Source organism: Schistocerca serialis, chromosome 5 (assembly GCF_023864345.2).
Source record: "Schistocerca serialis cubense isolate TAMUIC-IGC-003099 chromosome 5, iqSchSeri2.2, whole genome shotgun sequence".
NCBI lineage: Eukaryota > Metazoa > Arthropoda > Insecta > Orthoptera > Acrididae > Schistocerca > Schistocerca serialis.
Genome location: NC_064642.1, coordinates 576,042,554 through 576,059,395, shown reverse-complemented (window position 1 = coordinate 576,059,395; position 16,842 = coordinate 576,042,554). Strand labels below are relative to the sequence as shown.

The window sequence follows — 16,842 nt, the reverse complement described above, 5'->3', positions numbered from 1 at the left end:
GGTATCAAGTCATCAACAACCAAAACTGAGAAGTGATCTGTGTTTAATGTGTACAGCACCGAAGATGATCACTATGTGATCGAAAATCGATTCTGCTATCAATAAAACATCAATATTACGACCAACGCTGAACTTTCTTTTAATTTAACATATATGGTCGATGTGCACACAGCACTCCATGGAGTCGCCAATCAATAAAAGTGATTAAGTTAATGTCATACCTGAGTGCATCAAGAAATATGTATTATTCTCTAAACGAATGACGTGTAGAATTATGCTACACTTCCTCGAGTCGCTACGTTTTAAGCAGGCAACACTCCACAAACTTGTTGAAACAATGTATCAAGGTGATATGCACATGATGCAATGTCCATTTCCCTATGATACAAGGTTTCAGCTTGTGACTAGGAACGGGATTTTTTCTTATGCGTATCTGGGTAGTATAGCAAAATTCGTTGAAACAAGATTATCTGGTATAATTGTACTCTCCAGTAATCTCACTGGCAATGCCATAACGGATGCAGAGTACGAGCATGTTGTGAATGTCTGGTAGGAATTTAATACCTCAACTTTGCGTGGATACGCAAAGCTGCACATGGTCACAGACGTACATTTGCTTGTGAATGTTTTTGTAAAATTCCAGACTGTATGCATGACCACATACAAAATCGAATTTGCCTTTTGTTACACAGAACTGAGGTTGTCTTGAGATGCAATGTTCAAGAAAACGAAGAAAACCATCAGACTATTGATCGATGTGGACATGTTTCTTTTCTTTGAGCGATGGATCCATGGGGTGCTTTGCCAATGTGTCCATAGGCACGCCAAGACAAAAAAAAAACCACAGATGGGTGAGATGTTCAGTGCATCCATTGAGCATAGTTGCGTCATGTATTTGGATGTGAATATCTCACACGAGCGCGCAATGCAACAACCGCTACCAATTGGTAGGTTTCAATGGGTGCCTGAAGAAGATCTCAGTGGATTAGGTGAGATATTTAAAAATGGTGGCATGTCAGATGATTCTGATATTGGGTGTGATACAGACGCAGACCTCGCATATCCTGTTAGTATGCACGATGGACATGCTGATTTGCCCCTATGTCCAGAGTGACTAGTTCTGCGAAATACAGGTTCCTTGCCTAAGCAAATGACAACGCTGGGGGACATGCAGAGGTATGTTATTCATTACTGTAACCTTCAGCAGTGTCTTCGGTTATGGATGGCTCTGGGTGGAATTAGATATGTTATCCCTTCAACCAGGGACCCTGTTTGAAGTAGTATATTGATCTAAATACCACACCGAGGGCTTCCGTGACGTATGATTTCGAAATAGATTTTTTTTTTCAAATTAATGAACAATGCGGTTTTTGGCAAAACTATGAAGAATTTAAAAAATCACTAAGATATTCTTATTAGGAGCCCATGGAGAGGGCGTTATGGTGAAAGGGAATACATCGCCAGACCAAATTTCAAATGGGTCAACATATTCAATAAGAACTTTGTTTCTGTGAAGATGCCGAAGGTTGCTGTAGAGTCCAAAAAACTTATCTGTGTGGTGATATGCATACTGGACCTACCCAAACTCCAAGTGTACCGTTTTCATTATGAGTTTGCGAAAACTCATTCAGATAGTCCGATATTACTTTATATGGATACAGATAGCTTCATCTATTGGGTGAAGAACGTTAATAAAAAAAATGGTTCAAATGGCTCTGAGCACTATGGGACTCAACTGCTGAGGTCATTAGTCCCCTAGAACTTAGAACTAGTTAAACTTAACTAACCTAAGGACATCACAAACATCCATGCCCGAGGCAGGATTCGAACCTGCGACCGTAGCGGTCTTGCGGTTCCAGACTTGAACCGCACGGCCACTTCGGCCGGCGAAGAACGTTAATCCATATGAAGTAATTATGTACCACGTCTTCTGAATTCAACACATTCTTATACACAGCTGATAAAGCTTATAGTATTGTTCCATGGAACAAGAAGATTATCAGCCTAATGAAAGGAATTCTGTAAACGCTCGGGTTTACACATCGATAAATTCTACATAGAACAAATCGGTAGAAACTCCAGCATAAGATATAAAGAGTACACCAAAGAAAGTGAAAACAATCCACCCAAGCCGGCCACTGAGGCCGAGCGATTCTAGGAGCTTCAGTCTGGAACCGCGCTGCTGCTACGGTCGCAGGTTCGAACCTGCCTCGGGCACCGATGTGTCCTTAGGTTAGTTAGGTTTAAGTAGTTCTAAGTTCTAGGGGACTGATGACCTGAGATGTTAAGTCCCATAGTGCTCAGAGCCATTTGAACCAATCCACCCACATCTTATCAGTATTTACAGGGTGTTTCAAAAATGACCGGTATATTTGAAACGGCAATAAAAACTAAACGAGCAGCGATAGAAATACACCGTTTGTTGCAATATGCTTGGGACAACAGTACATTTTCAGGCAGACAAACTTTCGAAATTACAGTAGTTACAATTTTCAACAACAGATGGCGCTGCGGTCTGGGAAACTCTATAGTACGATATTTTCCACATATCCACCATGCGTAGCAATAATATGGCGTAGTCTTTGAATGAAATTACCCGAAACCTTTGACAACGTGTCTGGCGGAATGGCTTCACATGCAGATGAGATGTACTGCTTCAGCTGTTCAATTGTTTCTGGATTCTGGCGGTACACCTGGTCTTTCAAGTGTCCCCACAGAAAGAAGTCACAGGGGTTCATGTCTGGCGAATAGGGAGGCCAATCCACGCCGGCTACTGTATGTTTCGGATAGCCCAAAGCAATCACACGATCATCGAAATATTCATTCAGGAAATTAAAGACGTCGGCCGTGCGATGTGGCCGGGCACCATCTTGCATAAACCACGAGGTGTTCGCAGTGTCGTCTAAGGCAGTTTGTACCGCCACAAATTCACGAAGAATGTCCAGATAGCGTGATGCAGTAATCGTTTCAGATCTGAAAAATGGGCCAATGATTCCTTTGGAAGAAATGGCGGCCCAGACCAGTACTTTTTGAGGATGCAGGGACGATAGGACTGCAACATGGGGCTTTTCGGTTCCCCATATGCGCCAGTTCTGTTTATTGACGAAGCCGTCCAAGTAAAAATAAGCTTCGTCAGTAAACCAAATGCTGCCCACATGCATATCGCCGTCATCAATCCTGTGCACTATATCGTTAGCGAATGTCTCTCGTGCAGCAATGGTAGCAGCGCTGAGGGGTTGCCGCGTTTGAATTTTGTATGGATAGAGGTGTAAACTCTGGTGCATGAGACGATACGTGGACGTTGGCGTCATTTGGACCGCAGCTGCAACACGGTGAACGGAAACCCGAGGCCGCTGTTGGATCACCTGCTGCACTAGCTGCGCGTTGCCCTCTGTGGTTGCCGTACGCGGTCGCCCTACCTTTCCAGCACGTTCATCCGTCACGTTCCCAGTCCGTTGAAATTTTTCAAACAGATCCTTTATTGTATCGCTTTTTCGGTCCTTTGGTTACATGAAACCTCCGTTGAAAACTTCGTCTTGTTGCAACAACAGGGTCTTCTAGGCGGTGGAATTCCAACACCAGAATCCTCTGTTATAAGGAAAAAACCATGTTGTCTACAGCACACTTGCACGTTGTGAACAGCACACGCTTACAGCAGAAAGACGACGTACAGAATGGCGCACCCACAGACTGCGTTGTCTTCTATATCTTTCACATCACTTGCAGCGCCATCTGTTGTTGAAAATTGTAACTACTGTAATTTCGAAAGTTTGTCCGCCTGAAAATGTACTGTTGTTCCAAGCATATTGCAACAAACGGTGTATTTCTATCGCTGCTCGTTTAGTTTTTATTGCCGTTTCAAATATACCGGTCATTTTTGAAACACCTTGTACAAACAGAAAAACGCAACGTAAAACCCATAAACGAAACACCAGAAATTCTCCATATTACGGGAAAGGGAGTAATCATGAACATCCTTGAGGGAATATAGACATATTCAAACGCATACAGCAACCTCATACATTTATGAATGAAAAAACTGACATAAAGAATATAAAGATCACAGAAAACACTATTCACATTATAAAGCAAGAAATGGGTAAAGTAATAAATGAGAGACACTAAATAATACACATCCATACTAACAGCGATAACAACATGAATAGTATACGACGAAGACATAATAGTAAGAAAAAATTACAAATCATAGACAGCAACAAAATTGATACAGAAAAATAAAAATATAATACAAAAATCTAAACTGTAACTAAAACAAATTCCCGGCAAAGACATAAGTAGAACAAGTAAACTGTGTGTTCTGCCTTACGGCAGGTCTTGTCATGGGGGAAGCCTCGTCAGAGAGGTGCACCGCATGAGCGTCTAGGGAAGTGATTCCAGTGGCGGTTGCCCGTTGCCTTCCACTGGTGATGATGAAATGATAATGAGGACAACACAACACCTAGTCCCTGAGCTGAGAAAATCTCCGACCCGCCGCGCTGACCACTCAGCTATCGGCGCGGTCAATTAGAGCAGAAAATATAAAAAATATAAAAAAAGAACCAATATCCACACACCACTTAACTTGTAATGGTAACTATGTAAACATGTAATATCGCTGATCAACTGTCATTCAAGCTGTCAAGAGAAAAATAGCATATATAAAACCCGTCTAAAGTGAGATATACGTACATCTAAGCAGAAACTAACAATTCTACAGAAAGGCAGTACATAGCAACAACGATATTACATCTAAGGTAAAAACACCAAACGAAAGTTGTATAATAATAATAATTATATCTTTAGAGGACGTATTTTACACTGCAGGCCCCAAAGAACAGAAGTCTTTATTTTGAGCCGATGTAGAGCAAGGTACACGTAGTTTTCCGCGTTTTGAATAGCATCAAACTTGAAGATTCAACGCATCCACATGACCTCCTCGCCTTTGACGTAGCTGAGGGTTTGCGTGTGGTCAAATAATCGAAGCAATGCCACCATATATCTGTAGGGTATATCATGATCATCCCAGTGAGTTCCATGGCAGAAATGTTTTAACCACTTTGCACTCCTCCATCTCTTAAAACACTTTACATCCCTGCCACGCGGACTGGCCGCGCGGTTTGAGGCGCCATGTCACAGATTGCGAGGCCCCTCCCACCGGAGGTTCGAGTCCTCCCTCGGGAATGAGTGTGTGTGTTGTTCTTAGTGTAAGTTAGTTTAAATAGTGTGTAAGACTAGGGGCCGAAGACCCCAGCAGTTTGGTCCCTTAGGAATTCACACACATTTGAAAATTTGAACTTCAAATCCTTGAAAGACCTCGGAACGCATGATGAGAATGTCTCTATTGTACCAGCATCTTCTGTGCACACTATGAATGAAACATTTGTAAATATGAACAGCCCATACTCTTCATCGCAGAAGGTCTTAAAGTCCTCACTGATGTTCACACCTTGAGATTCCATTGCGTAATTCTTCAGGTATGACACAGCACTTGCTCATTTATACAGCTCATTGCATAACACCAGTGAGTGGGCAACAGTTAGTCACCCACTACTCTGGTCCGGCAGAAATTTTCACCTGTTACCGTTGATACATTTCAGTTCCCAAATGGGACTAACGTCATTAAAACCTTTGAACAACGACTGATTTTTCAGCCACCACATCTACCACCTGCAGACTCTTTGTATGGTGAGACACAGTCGCAAGAGCGAAGTGAACTTTAGGGAAACTCGAGGTTTATATAACTGTGTTCAATAATTCCAATCCTTATGTATAACACTTATTTGCAGTCAGAAGTTGAACATGTTTTCAATTCTGGTTACAGATGCACACACATATCCTTATGTAGTATTTTCGATCTCTATGAACTAACCTACCCCAGTCACAGTCCAGTCTCTGCAAATTTAAATGATTTGTTCAGACATGCAGCAACATCGAATTGCCAATCCAAATCCTTTATGCTGGTTTGTCAAGATCTTAGTTTATTGATTTCAGTTATTGTTAAATTTGTTTCTTGAGAGATCTGATTACTGCCAAATAATAAAATGATGTAATTGGTCTTTGTCTGATTTAGTAGTCAGACTCATTCCTTAACCATTGATTTGATGAGTGATAGTTTGCTGCTACTAAATACTTCAGGGCCACATTCAATCATCTAATTAAAATATCCATTTAAAGAACTCCACCCACTCATAGGCAAAGACAACAACCCATGTACATTTGCACCAGCATATGCCTAATTGTGTAAAAATGTGACATAACTACCAAAATGAATAAAGCTATTTTTTTTTAAACGCAGCTTTATGTTTCTCATGTAACTTTCGACCTTTTTTAAATGTCACAAGACCTCCAGTTGAAAATTACGAGATAGACCCAAGATGGTGGCTTCCAAAGTAGTCGCCATGTTGGTAATATAGCCTCGCAGTTCTTTGGATTTCAGGTCCGCTTGTTATGCAGACAACTGCTTTTTATCAAAACCGAAACATTTCTCCGGACGTTTATACAATAATCAGAGGGTTCTATTTATTCAGTTCTGTAAAATGTACTTATGTTTTAAACAGTAATTATTCTAACGAAAGAAGATAATAGAATAAGTGGAGAGCATGCGATGCCGAAACTACCATGCAATGACGTCTGGAGAAACGGTTGCAATGGCCACTACTTGTGATCACAAGCAGCTGCTCACCATGCCACCAGTTCCTGCCAAATGGAGCCCACAATCTGAAGATGGCCCATTAAATTGCCCAAGTCGGTCATTTTAATAATTGAGATATTCCGCGATCTTGACTGTTTTTCCTAAATGATTCACTTGTGTTATCTTTAAAATGCTGCATCGATAGCAGGTTTAGTGGTCTGTAGTCAAACGACAGAGGTAATAGAACTTGTTATCAGGACAAGTACGGCAATTAACATCATTATTGAGTACAGCTTCTTACAGCTGGTCTAAAGTATTTAATAAGTTTTGAGGACAATTACCTCAATGACTTTGTTATAGCAACTTTTGCTCTTTGCATGCAATGAGACCCGTGGTCTAGGGGTAGCGTCTTTGACGTCCTCAGCCACGGGTTCGCGCTTAACAATGCTTAAATTCTGAATAAAAACCATCAACAATGGCGGCCAAAGACTTCCGCCTTAAGAAGTCGCCCTCATTCTGCTTGCTAATGGCATGACAAAGAAGGTGGAGGAGCGGACAGAGGTTCAGGGAAGGCTCTTGCCCTTGGGGCGAGAAACTGAACCTAAAAGGCAGAAAAATCAGCAACGATCAACGACATGAGGATTCAAAAAGCAATGGAAACAGTGCATTAGAATCGCATAATGTGTATTCACAGGACATGTGGTCTGTAACTGAAAAAGTGTAATGATGGTATCTCCAGTAGCAAAAGATTACGGACTAGTTGCCCATTCGGATGACTGGGAGCAGCTGCGAAAGAGAAGGTGACCATGAGAAAAAGTTCGAATAACCAACGAAAGGATAACGTTTTACGAGTCGCGGCATGGAAGAAGTTTGAAGGTGGTAGAGACTCTAGAAAACGTGAAAAGGGAAATGTTAGTGCTCAATCTAGATATAGCGAGGATCACTGAAGTGAAATGGAAAGAAAACATGGACCTCTGGTCATATGAGTTATACAGTGATATCAATAGCAGTAGAATAAGATATAACGGGAGAAGGATTAGTTGTGAACAAGAAGATAGAACAGAGAGTGCGTTATCAGAATCGACAGCAAACCAACACTGACTTAGGTACAAGGAAGGTAACTGAGAAGGAACCATGGGTAACAGAAGAAATACTTCAATTCATCGATGAAAGAAGAAAGTGCAAAAATGTACAGGGAAATTCAGGAATACAAAAATACAAGTCACTTTGGAATGAAACAAACAGGAAGTGCAGGGAAGCTAAGGCGAAATGGCTGCATGAAAAACGTGAACTCGAGATGGAAATAATTATCGAAAGGACTGTCAAAACAATCTTCAATTAAATTTAAAGCAAGGGTGCTCACATTAAGAACGCAAGAGGGATTCTACTGTTAAATGCAGAGGAGAGAGCGGATACGTGGAAAGAGTACACTGAAGGCCTCTATGTGCGGGAGGACTTGTCTGATGTGATAGGAGAAGCAATAGCAGTCGGTCGGGTAGAGACAGTCGATCCATTATTAGAATCACAATTTAAAAGAGGTTTGGTAGACTTAAGGTTAAATAAGGCACAAGTGATAGATAATATTCCATCGGAATTTCTGAAATCATGGGGAAATGACAACAAAACGACTATACTGTTGATGTGTAGAATGTGTGAGACTGGTGATATACCATCAGACTTTCTGAAAAGCGTCATTCACTCAATTCCGAGGATTGCAAGAAAAGACAACTGCGAGAAACATCACACAATCAGCTTTGTAACTCATGCATCCAAGCTGCTGAGAACAATAATATGTAGAAGAATGGAAAAGAAGATTGAGGATCTGCTAGATGACGATCATTTTGGATTTAGGAAACGTAAAGGCACCAGAGAGGTAATTCTGACGTTGAGACTGGTAATGGAAGCAAGAATGATGAAAAATGAAGACACGTTCATTGAATTTGTCGACCTGGAGAAAGCTTTCGACAATGTAAAGTGGTGCAAGGTGTTCGAAATACCGAGAAGAATAAGGGTAAGCTATAGGGAAAGACGGATAATATACCGTGTGTACAAGAACCGAGAGAGAACAATAAGTCTGGAAGACCAGGAACGAAGTACTCGGTTTAAAATGATTGTAAGACACGGATGCAGTCTTTCAGCACTACTCTTTAGTCTATACTTCTAAGAAGCTATTACAGAAATAAAATAAAAGTTCAATAATGGGATTAAAAATGGAGGTGAAGGGTCATGTATGATAATATTCTCTGATAATATTTCTATCCTCAGTGAAAATGAAGAAGAATTACAGGATCTGTTGAGTGAAATAAACAATCAAATGAGCACAAAATATGAACTGAGAGTAAATCGAAGTAAGAGAAAGGTAATGAGTAGTAGCAGAAATGAAAATACCGAGAAACTTAACATCAGAATTGGTGGTCACGAAGTAGATGAAGTTAAGGAATTCTGCTACCTAGGCAGCAAAACAACTCGTGACTGACAGAACAAGGAGAACATAAAAAGCAGACTAGTACTAGGAAAAAAGGGCAGAAAGGGCAGTCCTGGCCAAGAGAAGTCTGTTAGTATCAAACATAGGCCTTAATTTGGGAATGTACGTTTGGAGCACAGCATTGTACGGCAGTGAAACGTGGACATGGACTATAGGAAAACAGGGACAGAAGAGAATTGAAGGATTCGGAATGTGGTACGACAGAAGACTGTTGAAAGTTAGGGGACTGTCATAGGTAAGGAATGAGGAGGTTCTCTGCAGAATCCTCGAGGAAAGGAACGTATGGAAAACACTGACAAGAAGAAGTGTCAGGTTGACAGGACATGCGTTAAGGAGTCAGCGAATAACCTCCATGGTATTGGAGGGAACTCTAGAGGGTAAAAAATGTAGAGGGAGACCGAGATTTGAATACATCCAGCAAATAATTGAGGACGTAGATTGAAAGTGCTGCTCGGAGATGAAGGTTGACACGGGAGAGAATAATATTGACGGAACTTGTTCTAAGACGTGCCTTAGAAATGCAACCAACGAACCAGTGAGGCAGAATCACCTTCAATTGTCTCATATAATTTGCTAGCTTCGACCACAGTAATATAACACACGTTCCATTCAACCTGTACTCAGTTACGAGATTGATATACTGCTATTCCTCTCTTCATATACATCCTCTAGCACAAGTACGATAACCGTTACATCTTGGTAGTTCTCCACAGTTGTAAGAGACACTGTGCGCTTTAACGCCGCCAGATTGGCTAGACAGTTTGCTCGTGCTGCTATTGAGACTTTCTCATATAACGAGAGATGGAAAAGTTTTCGGTGCGACGAACGTCACCAAACTGTTAGAATAGCTGTGTGGTTGAAGCTGAAAAGTATACTGGTCATGCCAGACCCTCAAGATCTGTCTTTATAAACGTCATAAAAATATTTCAAGAAACTCAAAGTGTGAAGACTAAAGTAAGCCAACAAAAAGGAACAGCAACAAATGAGAGAAATGCAGCTCATATTTTAGCAACGATAACACACAGGCCGCATGTCGCTTCGAGGAAACTTAATGTGCTAGTGGGATCAGGCATGCGAGTGTTCCACTGAATTTCATCCTTTCCACATTTCGCTCCATACAAAGCTCTGTAGTAGTGAACTTCAAAATCTGTTACCGTTCTCCGACTGCCATCATCGACAAATGCAAAATAATGCAGCGTTCCTATATTAGATTTTTCTTTGCGCATGAGGCATTGCGTACAAACCATGATCATATTAATCTACAGGTCAGTTGAAAGTGGCTTAGTCCGCAGCTCGTGGTCGTGTGGTAGCGTTCTCGTTTCCCGCGCCCGGGTTCCCGGGTTCGATTCCCGGCGGGGTCAGGGATTTTCTCTGCCTCGTGATGACTGGGTGTTGTGTGATGTCCTTAGGTTAGTTAGGTTTAAGTTGCCCTAAGTTCTAGGGGACTGATGACCATAGATGTTAAGCCCACAGTACTCAGAGCCATTTGAAGCATTTGAAAGTGGCTTAGAGAAGTGGACAAACAATGACCTTAGAACATTAACGTGTAATACAAGTTTATCAATAGGTGGTTTCTTAGTTCATTGATGGGACTCTAAGTAACGACAAGTAGCTTCAGGTCCTAGCAGACATACTGCTGCAGTTATTGGAAGACATCCCACTGTGCGTAAGGCAATCCTTGAGGTACAAGTGTGTATGATGGCCCATGAATTACGCGCAGATAATTAGAGAGCATGCGTAGAACGTTTTGACATCGTTTGGTCCATCGTTCGGGAAACAAAAAATGGCCTACACTTCTGGACCTTTATATGTGAGAAAATCTAACAGATCTGGAAGGAAACGTAGACGACTTCCGATGAAGTTAAATACGGTGAAACACTGCAGTGATCCGCGAGTATTGTCTGTCCGGAATCGCTTTCAGATGGTATCAATAATTCAGATCAACAATTTGAGCATCTGATGTGACAGTCGTAATAAGAAACACCATACCTGAATTACGTATTGTTCACATTTAGAACAGTAGCACAGATTTTTGTGTTATAATTTTTGCTGACAATAAGACAGGGCTGCGACACTATTATCTTGCTGCTGTTGTCAAGATCTATACATACTAGGCCCATAACTCCTCTTCGAAAGCTCCTACCAGTGCAAAAGAAAACGTACATAGTTCCATTAAAGAAATTGAGCTCATACTTCGGCCGCTATAACTTCGCGATAATGTCCGCTGTAAGTTATCTAAAGCCACAGCTAAAATTATTTAATCGTTCGGGATGTGTTTTGAGAGTCTATCCTAGTTACATTAACATACGAGTACTTCTTCTTTGACCTATTGTGCATAGAACGCATCACTTAGCTGCCCTGTTAGGTGGATACGTTTCCGGTCACCTCGAGTGTGGAGGCAATAGAACGCGAAGTGTATAGCTGAAAATTTTCTGTTAAATGTCTTTCGTGAGTAATGGGGACGAAATGTGGGTATCATGTTGCGTTAGTGATCACCCGCTTGTAACCAGACCAAGAATCTCATCGTTATACAGTATTTCAGAACCGTTGGTTTACTCTCTTCGACAACGCGAAAGAACTAGAACTGGAAGGGTGCAATGCAAGGAAAAAATGGCAATTAATATAGCAGTTATATTAAGCATATTACACGGGAGCACTCAGAATGAAGTTTCTGGAGGAAAACATGATTTATTGTTTAAGAAATGCATGAAACTCTTTCACACAATAACCTCATTTTTAAACAGCATGGGTATATCTCTTCTGTTCGCACATTACAAGGATCTCGTTGCGATGGCTGGTAGCAATATCTGAATCGATAGAAATCAAACGATATCAATCGGTGGCGACTTGTCCCTGATCGTTACCACCGTTAAATAGCAGAAGACGCTGGGTTTAAGGTGTCTGTAACTACTAAAACAAAGGTGGATGACAGACTTAACGACCACCGAAAAGTTGTGAGCAGTTGAATAATTGATTTATTCACACGTTCGGTTCCGGGGCACACTGTGTCGTCTGTTAGCTAAATTTGTCAGGTAGCGAAAAGCAGTCAAAGTTAGTCGATTTGACTCGATTCAAGAACTTCCATTAGTCACTTGGCTGAGAATATTCTTTGAATGTACGAGGGTCACTCCAAAAGAAATGCACACTATTTTTTTAAAAATCCATCTTTTATTCTACATGTTTGAAAGTTGAACAGTGTGTAGATACATTCTTCAAGAACAATCTTTTAATTTCTCCACATAATTTCCATCCATCTCAACTGCCTTGCGCCATCTTGGAACCAGTGCCTGTATACCCACACGGTAAAATTCTGAACCCACCTGTTGGAGCCACTGTCTGGCAGCGTGCGCAAGGGAGTCATCATCTTCAAACCTTGTTCCACGAAGAGAGTGTTACAGTTTCCCAAAGAGATGATAGTCACATGGAGCCAGGTCAGGACTGTAAGGCGGGTGTTTCAGTGTTGTCCATCCCAGTTTTTTGTGATCGCTTCCATGGTTTTTTGATGGACATGTGACCGTGCATTGTCGTGCAACAGCAAAACATCCTGCTTTTGCCGATGTGGTCGAACACGACTCAGTCGAGCCTGAAGTTTCTTCAGTGTCGACATATATGCATCAGAATTTATGGTGGTTCCACTTGGCATGTTGTCAACAAGCGAGAGTCCTTCAAAATCGAAAAACACTGTAGCCATAACATTTCCAGCAGAAGGTGTGGTTTTGAATTTTTTTTCTTGGATGAATTTGCATGATGCCACTCCATTGATTGCCTCTTCATCTCTGATGAAAAATGATGGAGCCATGTTTCATCACCTGTCACAATTCTTCCAAGAAATTCATCTCCAACATTCTCGTACTGTTCCAAAAGTTCGCTGCATGCCGTTTTTCTTGTTTTTTTGTGAGCCACTGTCAACATCCTGAGAACCTATCTGGCACAAACCTTTTTTAACGTCAACACCTTCAGTATTCTGCAAACACTTCCTTCCCCTATCCCAACGTAGCGTGACAGTTCCTTCACTGTGATGCGTCTGTCAGCAGTCACCAACTCGTTAACTCTCTGCACATTGTCTGGAGTGTGGTCAGTACGAGGCCTGCCGCTGCGAGGACAATCCTCAATATTGCCGTGCCCGCTTTCATCACGTAACCTGCTTGCCCACCGACTAACTGTACTGCGCTCGACAGCAGCATCTCCATACACCTTTTTCAAGCTCTTGTGGATGTTTGCCACTGTCTTTTTTTCACAGCACAGGAATTCTATGACAGCACGTTGCTTCTGACGAACGTCAACTGTAGCAGCCATCTTAAAGACGTCCTGTGACGGCGCCACTGACGGGAACGGGTTGAACTAAGTATGAAAAGAAGTGGGAAGAATGTATCTACACACTGTAAAACTTGCACGCATCCAGAATGAAAACTGTATTTTTACAAAAATAGTGTGCATTTCTTTTGAGTGACCTTCGTACGAATAGCAACGAGCCGGCCGCGGTGGTCTAGCGGTTCTAGGCGCTCAGTCCGGAACCGCGCGACTGCTACGGTCGCAGGTTCGATTCCTGCCTCGGGCATGGATGTGTGTGATGTCCTTAGGTTAGTTAGATTTAAGTAGTTCTAAGTTCTAGGGGACTGATGACCACAGATGTTAAGTCCCATAGTGCTCAGAGCCATTTGAATAGCAACGAAGTGTGTGTTATACCAGTTTTACGCGAGCGAATTTCTGGCTAAACTCTACTCGCAGTGCGCGCGCCTTTCGTGCTTGCGCGTATATTGGCAACCAACAACGACGAGAATGTGTCTGTGACTTCAATGAACTATAGATAGTGCCGAGTATGCTGCACGTTGCGCATGCGCAGAGACAAGGGACTATGCCGGCATATACTAACATCGAAAGTTATAACGTATTCTGATAGAGCTCACACCTATTATGGAAATAGATTTTATGCTTTTTGGTCTTCTTAATTTTTTAATGTGTTATGTGACGTGTTTTCGTGGCACATTGAAAAGTTACCAATGTTCCTGTTTTTTGTTGTTTTCCTGCGAGTGTTCTTTCTACAAGAGAGACGACGTATCGGGAAACAATTTTATTTGATTTTTACAGAGAAAGAAACTACACTACGCATAAATAAGAACGTAAACAGATATACATGTTTTAATGAAAATTATTTTGACAGCGAGAAAGATAATTTTCGTTGTTATTTGGCACTTAGAAAACATGATACAAAAGTTAAAGCAAAAAGGTGCTATTTAGTGCATTACATATATTATCTGGTGTGTTTGGTTCAAATGGCTCTGAGCACTATGGGACTTGACTTCTAAGGTCATCAGTCCCCTAGAACTTAGAACTACTTAAACCTAACTAACCTAAGGACAGAACACACATTCATGCCCGAGGCAGGATTCGAACCTGCGACCGTAGAGGTCGCGCGGCTCCAGACTGTAGCGCCTAGAACCGCTCGGCCACCTCGGCCGGCTCTGGTGTGTTTGTAAGAACGTATATATTTTCTCGAGCAAAAACGTGTATATGTTCTGAAATGTTTGGATGACACTTAACCTATTATTTCAGTTCTCAGGAGAGTGAACAATTCACTAAACAATCTTTGACAAGAACTTCCACAACGAATTCTCCTTTGGCCATTAATAAATCCTATTGTCATTGCTTGTTCCTACATTTTATTCCTATGTTTGGATTTTTCCGTAATAAGATAGCCCCTCATAACCTCACTTTCACCACTGAGTTGCCAAAGTGCACAGCAGACAGCTCTCGCAATATCGCCCATTTCGGTGCGAAATTGACTACTCAAAACAGACGATACTCAGTAGAGGAATAAAGCGCCAGGGGCACTGCAGTATACGCACTTGTCTCGAGAAGCCAACTGAGATAAGAAAGTCGATACTGTAGAAGAGGCTTAGACGGACCGCCGCGGCAGGTAGCGTAACACTGGCGAGACTCACCCACTGTAGGGGACGGCTGCCAGCGCAGGCGCTAGAAGCGCAGCCAGCGGCAGCAGACACAGTGCAGAGGCGCGCATCCTGTCGTGTGGTAACCTCGCCGCCCGCCCTCCGCGTATATACCCATCCTTATCTCGTTCCTAGCCTCTAATTATCCACTTCATTTAGTGCCATATTTAAGAGCTCTCAACAACTGATGCAAACCCTCTTTATATTTTCTATATACCGATGAGCCGAAACATTATAATCACTTTTAAACGCGAAAATGCTGACACGCATAGGGAAATCCACTTACCGATGGTTATGACCACCGCTTGGAAAAGAGCATCTCGGATACGAAGAATCTGTTCCGCTTTTCGTGAGCTACAGTCTTAAGCTTCTGTGGAAAATAGGTGAAGGACCGTGAAACCATGAGTAGCTCACTCTGACTTCCAAGCCTCATCACAGAACGTGGATGTCGGAGGCTTGCCGGCACTGTGGAGTAGTATGGGCGGCGTTTGTGGCAGATCTTACGGCAGAATACAATTTTGGTGCAGTTACTTTTCAGAGAACACCACACAGCGCACAAGAGTGGACCACCGATCAATGAAAACGAGTCCCCTGGTCGGATAAATCACATTTATAGTTATACCACATTGATGGTCGTGACCGGACACTGCGTCTTTCAGCTGAATGGCTTCTTGAGACAATATATCGTGGCATGGACGCACGCTGATGGGGGTGGTATACTGACGCGCCTAAAGTCATGGGATAGTGATATGCACACTTACAGATAGCGTTAGTATCACGTTCACAAGGTATAAAATGACAGTGCATTAGCAAAGCTGTCATTTCTACTCGGGTGATTCATGTGAAAAGTGTCTCACATGATGATGGCCGCGGGACGTGAATTAACAGACTTTCAGAGCGGGATGGAAGTTGGAGCTAGACACATCGGACGTTCCACTTCGCAAAGTTAGGAAATTCAATATTCCGAGATCCACAGTGTGAAGAGCATGCCTAGAATACCAAATTTCAGGCATTACCTCTAACCACGGACAACACAGTGGCCGACGGCCTTCACTTAACGACCGACAGCAGCGGCGTTTCGTACAGTTTTCAGTGCTAGCAGACAAAAACACTGCGTGAAATAACAGCAGAATCAATGTGGGACGCACAACGAACGTGTATGTTGTGACAATGTGGAGAAATTTGGCGTCAATGGGCCGTGGCAACAGATGACTGACGCGAATGCACGACACCGCCTGCAGCGCCTCTCCTGAGCTCCTGACTGTATCGCTCGGAGCATAGAAGATTGGAAAACCGTTGCCTGGTCAGACGAGTCCCCATTACAGTCGGCATGAGCTGGTGGAAACGTTCGAGTGTGGCGCAGACTCCACAAAACCATGGCTCTGTGCAAGCTGGTGGCGGCTCCATGATGCTGTGGGCGGTGCTCATAAGTAATGGACTGGGTCCTTGGAGACCATTTGTAGCCATTCAGGGACTTCATGCTCCCAAACAATGATGGAATTTTTTGGAATTTTTATGGATGGCAATGCTCCATGTCACTGGGCCACAGTTGTTTGCAGCTGGTTTTAAGAACATTCTGGACAATTCGAGCGAATGGTTTGGCCCCGAGATAGTCTGTCATGAAGCCCATCAACTTTTATGGGACATAATTGAGAGGTTAGTTCCTGCACAAAACCCTGCACCAATAACACTTTCGCAACCATGGACGGCTGTAGAGGCACGATAGCTCAATGTTTCTCCAGGGAGCTTCCAGTGACCTGTTGAGTATATGCAACGTG

General features: G+C 42.5%; 1 protein-coding gene across 1 annotated transcript in view; it reads right to left on the bottom strand.

The window, feature by feature from the left end:
* Window positions 1-15,135, bottom strand: part of LOC126482107 (carboxypeptidase B-like) — an 82,293-nt gene extending 67,158 nt beyond the window's left edge. Inside the window, exon 1 of the mRNA XM_050106083.1 lies at window positions 15,059-15,135. Coding sequence (XP_049962040.1) covers window positions 15,059-15,135 — 77 coding nt within the window. The remainder of the gene's footprint in view (window positions 1-15,058) is intronic.
* Between the last annotated feature and the right edge of the window lie 1,707 nt (window positions 15,136-16,842).